Consider the following 5,900-nt stretch of genomic DNA (forward strand, 5'->3'; position numbering starts at 1 on the left):
TAACTAAATAAACTAAAAAAAAAAAGCTGATTGGTTGCCAAGGACAACTGCTCCAGATTCGGCCTGCTCCTGTTTTGATAAATTCCCCCCAGAGAATTTGTAAAAAGAGAAATAAATGTGACTGAAGCCAGCGCAGGATCCTTTTATACTAGAAAAAAAAGTCAAAATAGAAAATAGAAATCTTCTAAATATAAAAAAAGAAATGTTGTACAACAACATCCACTGATTGTTTCTAAATACAGAACCTGAGCTATTTACTTTTCATGGGGAGTTTGATCAGCACAGAGTTTATTAATTGATCAATGATTAATAAAATGAATGATTTCAGTCGATTTAATAACTTATCTGTATAGATTATTAGTAGTTTATTATTCGGACGGTCTACTTCACCTTCTTAGAAATAAACAGGGTGTCAGTAGAGGTTGCCCGGCTACCTTGGCATGCTGGTATTTGTAGTCACACAACTAAAAGTTCAAGTGTTCCCTAAATTAACCGATTTAACAATGCCATATCACAATACTGGCACATAAATGACCTATTATTAATGACATCTATATCCTTATTGATACATAAATCATCTTATCCAAACCAAATTAGTTCATCGGAAAGTGTTTTTGGGCTTTAACTTTTCTTAAAGTCATCCAGCTTGCAATAGAGAAAACAATGTTATGATTTCTGATTTCAGATATTCTTTGTCGGGGTTTTCCCAGAAATATTTAACTTGCTGCAGGATCTTACTAGGCAATAGGAAGGAAAGTATGGATGCCATAGAGACTAAAGGAAATTTTTCAAGTGACATTCAAGATAAATAATGTTTGTTCACTGCCTTTCCTAAAGTCCAAGTCACCTGTTATTCTAACATTGTTATCTCCCCAGCCCTTGCTGCTATCTTTCCTGTCGGGTATAGAAGTTTGTAGCCGAGTGTGTCCATGGCACTTTACACCCTGCGCATACCTCCAGCGCTAAGGATCCTACTGAGTGATCTGCAAGGCGAGGACACGGCCGGCCAGATAATGGTGTGCGAGGAGGGCATTGAGCTTTCAGACACTTTTCAACAAGGAATTCCTGTGAAAAGGATCCACAGACTTTCCGGTGTAAATCCCGGGTCCCCATTTAAAGTCCTGACAGCATTTGTCTTCTAGCATAAGTTCAGTCTGTTAAAGTCCATGGCGTGAGTTTTTAAGGTCGCACGGTGGCTGACTGACATCTTTAGAAGCCAGGACCTTGTGCAGATACCTCGATGCGGTCCCTTTCATTTTCCCAAGCCCTTTGGCTGTACACCACTGATAACTCGATGCAGCAAAGCTCAGAAAGGCTGCTACATGATAAACGAATATTGAAATCTGGAGGATTCACATTGCTGTTTGTTTGGAGTAGTAGTGGGGTTGGCAGGACAAGTTGAAATTACAGGAATAAATACATATATAATAAATGCATGTGAATATATGAGCAAACTGAGTTGTTCTTTAGCAGACTGTTCATTTTTGGATTTGCCCAAATATATATATATAGCTCTATATATATCTATATATATCTATATATATTGCAGATTTGTCCAATTTTAAGAGGACATGCATTTTTAGGAAATCTGAATTGTGATTGTCCATAGATTGGATGCATCTCCATTCAAATATAAATAAATTGTCAATTGTCCAATAACCTGTATTGATGATCACGGTGCAAGCTAAAATTAAAATCTTTAAAACTTGGGAACACAATAGGATACTACTTTTTCCTTGAACAGCCTTAAATATAGGCTTACACTTTATATGTACAGTTGTATTTTGAGCAGTATTTAAATATATATGTATAACCTGAATACCATATATTTATGGTCCTAAGTGGGACCATATCCTAAATTGGTAAGTTTATGATAATGACAGTAAACTTTTTAATAAGTTTACATAACCAACCGGGTGAAGAGGAAGTTAAAAATAAAATAAGGGACTGGAAGCTGAGTTAGGTTTATTTAAACAGATATAGGGAGGTTGATATACTAAAGGCAAATAGGCTGTTCACCATGCAAGTGAATTTGAATGTTGCATGTGAAGTTTCACCTTAACTTACTGAATGAGGTGAAGCTCTGCTGACTTCCATCATCCAATCATGTTTCCTTGCATGTGTTTGGGTATTCTTGGCAAAGTGAAATTTCACCACATTTACCAAGCTAAGGAAAATCTCCCCTTCAAAGTGCAACTTCCCTTGCAAAGTGAACAGCCTATTTGCCTCTAGTAAATTAACCCCAGAAAATCTTCTTAGTTATTCATGGCTATTTTAGAATTTATGTGCCAAAAGTTGACTTTGGGGGGGGGGACCTATATAAGGCACTGGGATTATCATGTTGCTGTGGGCGATCCAACCTGTTGCAGACCAGGCCACTTGCAGTCAAGAGGGAGACATGATGGGTGTCCTGATCCTTATATGTATGTTGGAGTAAAACTTACTATGCTTAATAGATTTATCTTTTAGATTGTAAGCTCTCAGGGGCAGGGCCCTCTTTACCATTTTGTCTTGAATTGTATTGTCTTCCTTATATTGTAAAGCGTCGCGCAAACTGTTGGCGCTATATAAATCATGCATAATAATAATATCATATTAATAATAATAATAATCTTGCAGTAAATTAATGGTTGATCTTGTATTGTAAGATTTGATCTTGTAATAACCCGTAGCAACCAGTGTGCAATCATATTTCAATGTTCTGATGTTCTACACTGTTAGCAGGGGGAACATGTTAGGCTATTATGAACAGGCTTTGCACAGCCAAACTAAATGAGTACAAAAAAACGAAAAGAATGAAAATATCATGACAAACGATGCAGTCTTTTTATTTGCTTGAATGTAAGCAAACAGATTTGTCAAGTCCAATCATAAAATCAGTGAATCCTAAATCTACCGGATTCCTGAATTGCATAAGAGTTTAGACAGATATGCCTGCCAGCATTCAGGTGAATTAAGGATTGGCAATTCTCCGGATTCGATCATCACTGCTGTGGAATACACTGACCACATTGACAGTCATTATGTAATGTGGAAGCAGTGCCTGAAGATTGGTGAGTTCCAGTCTCGACCTCCCAAGGATTAGGAATGGTCAGCTGGACAAAATAGAAAAAGCATGTTTTATCTGAAGCAAATCTGTCACATGGTGGGCAAGAAAAGACTGTTGCAGAGAGTTGTAGTGCAGATTACTATACAGATACTACACAGATAAAGCCTTTTAGGTTTTTGTAGATTCATGCTGCCATTGCAGTGAGCAGGCAATGCGTCTGTTCCTTATAGGTCACTTCAACTCAGAAGCTAAAAGTTTCATCAAGTCAGAAGGCTGTCATGCTGCTTTGTAAAAACACATATTTATTCAAAATGTCTGTGCCCACACCAAATATTGTATTACACTGTAATATTGGCATGATAACATGTTACTTTATTTAAACTGTGACATGCTGTATATCCAGGAGCTTATCTATGAGTGACAAAATTCCTTTAAAGATTCAATCTACCAAAACAGATATTGCAGTTCTTTGAAGACACTTGAAAGTTTTTTCTTGAGGCTCCCCATTTGTATTTCCCGATTTTTCTTCTTGCCTTTAAGTCTCATTCCACCTGCTGCATTTTACATATATACAAACATAAGGTCATAGTAGCCATATGAGGCTACTATGATGCAGCCTTTATAACAACACAGTTGAGTACTGTACATGAACACTAACAATTATCTTTTCAGGACAAGCTTTTGCGGGTCTACCCATTCTGCCAGGTCACAGCAGTATTGATACACAGAGGTTTAGCAGAAAGCTTAGCTGGGAACTTTAGTTACTGAGTTACTGAGATATTGCCACTATATCAGAGATATAAGAGGCTGGTGGGTCACCTAAATCTCTGGCATCAACCAAAAACTGATTAAGAATCTTTGGTGGACTGAGCCTTTAAGACAGCTGTAACTATTATCAGCAATATCTCATCATAAATTCCACAAACTTGTCCTGCAGGTTCTTTCAAGGGTTTGGAGTTTCTTCTTTTATCTCTGTAGTGACTCGTTACCCTCTCTTTGTTTGCTCTTTCCCTCTAGAGATGCAAAGACAAACTCAATGCCTTGGCAATCTCAGTGATGAACCAGTGGCCAGGCGTGAAATTGCGTGTGACAGAGGGCTGGGATGAAGATGGGCACCACTCAGAAGAGTCTTTACACTACGAAGGGCGAGCTGTGGATATCACTACTTCTGATAGGGAGCGCAGCAAGTATGGCATGCTGGCCAGATTGGCGGTAGAAGCTGGATTTGATTGGGTCTACTATGAGTCCAAAGCTCATATCCATTGCTCTGTTAAAGCAGGTAAGATCAACTAAGACCACTTGATCACCATCTCCTACATGAAGTCTTAATCACAGACAAGCAACCTGTGGCTCTCTAGTTATTTAGGAGCTGCTACCCCTAGCATGCCCTGCCAGCTAGGGGCTAAAGGGATACAGTAGGACTTGTCGTTCTTCAGCAGCTGAACTGTGTCAAAAAAAGACAGGATGCTCATGTAGGTTTGGTTTCACCCATTGTTTGGGAGTAAAACCTCCAGCATTTTACTTCCAAGAGAACTAAAATTATATGATCTTAACTCAAAAGCCATATCAGATAGATTGGACCTAATCTGCTGAAAAGCAACTGTTGCATTGTGTGTTGGCAACCCTCATAGTCAACTGATATCCCTTTTAATATATATAAACCAAAGTGGAAGGTACAGATGCATGTTAAATACTTGCTTTATACAGTAACTTCATACAACCTTTCTGCAGGCCAAAATGCAGCTAACTATTTTAAACGTCCATGTATTAGGTTTAAAGGAGAACTATGGGGCTAGGGCTTTTCCCCATAGTTCTCCGAAGGGTAACGGGAGGACACAAACTAGCTTCCTCCCGTTACCCAAAGCTCAGTATACCGCAAGCTGCAGCTCGCGATATACTGAGACGCCGCAGCTGAAACGGAACCCGACATTTATGCCTGGATCCGCCCAGCTGCGTGAGTGACAGCTTGCTCTGCCTATCTAGAGGCAGAGTCAGCTATACCCGCCCCCCTACCCCGTCCGTTCCGCCAGTCAGCGCTGGAAGCTCTCTGCAGTGACAGGATCGAGAAGTGAGCGAGCGCCGGTATGTGTTCACTCACTTCCCGATCTACTGAGCCGACCTGTGACAGTTTCATTGTCACAGGTCGGCTCAGATTATGAGGCTGAGTGAAAAGCACTCACCTCATAGTTCTCCTTTAAGTGCTGGCAGCCCACAGCACTACATAAAACATGGACCCTTTAAAGCCAAAAAAAAATTAAATTTTACATTAAGCAAAAATGCCCCCCCAAGCCTGACCTATTCCTAACTATTAGCCCTATCGGTGTGCCTAATCTAAACTAACCTTTAAAAATTAACCTGAACCCTAACACTTAACCCTTAAATGTACACTTACTGCTACTGCTATCCTAACACTTAAAATGAACAGTCCAACAATGAGACGTGCCAGTACTGAAAGAGGGGCCAAACAAAGATTGCATTTTTGTTAAACTTTGGCCCCTCAACCAATGGCCAGGTCAAGTGGTCATATGTATACCTAGCTATAGACTCAGTTCACATAACTGACACACAAGAATAAAGATCCTTCTTTAAAAAAAACAAGTAACTTAACCTCGTGTTAAAGCTTTGTGAACTGAGCCAACTTGGGCAGCTTTATATTGGCTAATTCTTTTCTTGCTGTTTTCAGGATTCCAGAATTACCTCCAGTAATAGAATTATCTTATCAACATTGTGATATTCAAAATTAGTATTTGGAGGCTCTGTAGATTCTAGTAAATTCTGGGAGACATTGGTTGGGGTATGAAAATGCTGTGTGTACTAACTTATTAGAACCATTTCCTAAGGGCAGGAAACC

At 39.3% G+C, this 5,900-nt stretch overlaps 1 protein-coding gene across 1 annotated transcript in view; it reads left to right on the top strand.

The window, feature by feature from the left end:
- Nucleotides 1–5,900, top strand: part of SHH (sonic hedgehog) — a 23,536-nt gene that overhangs the window by 4,517 nt on the left and 13,119 nt on the right. The window contains exon 2 of the mRNA XM_018553989.1: nt 4,067–4,328. Coding sequence (XP_018409491.1) covers nt 4,067–4,328 — 262 coding nt within the window. The remainder of the gene's footprint in view (nt 1–4,066; nt 4,329–5,900) is intronic.

The sequence above is a fragment of the Nanorana parkeri genome, unplaced genomic scaffold (genome assembly GCF_000935625.1).
Source record: "Nanorana parkeri isolate BGI_ZX_2015 unplaced genomic scaffold, ASM93562v1 scaffold137, whole genome shotgun sequence".
Lineage (NCBI taxonomy): Eukaryota > Metazoa > Chordata > Amphibia > Anura > Dicroglossidae > Nanorana > Nanorana parkeri.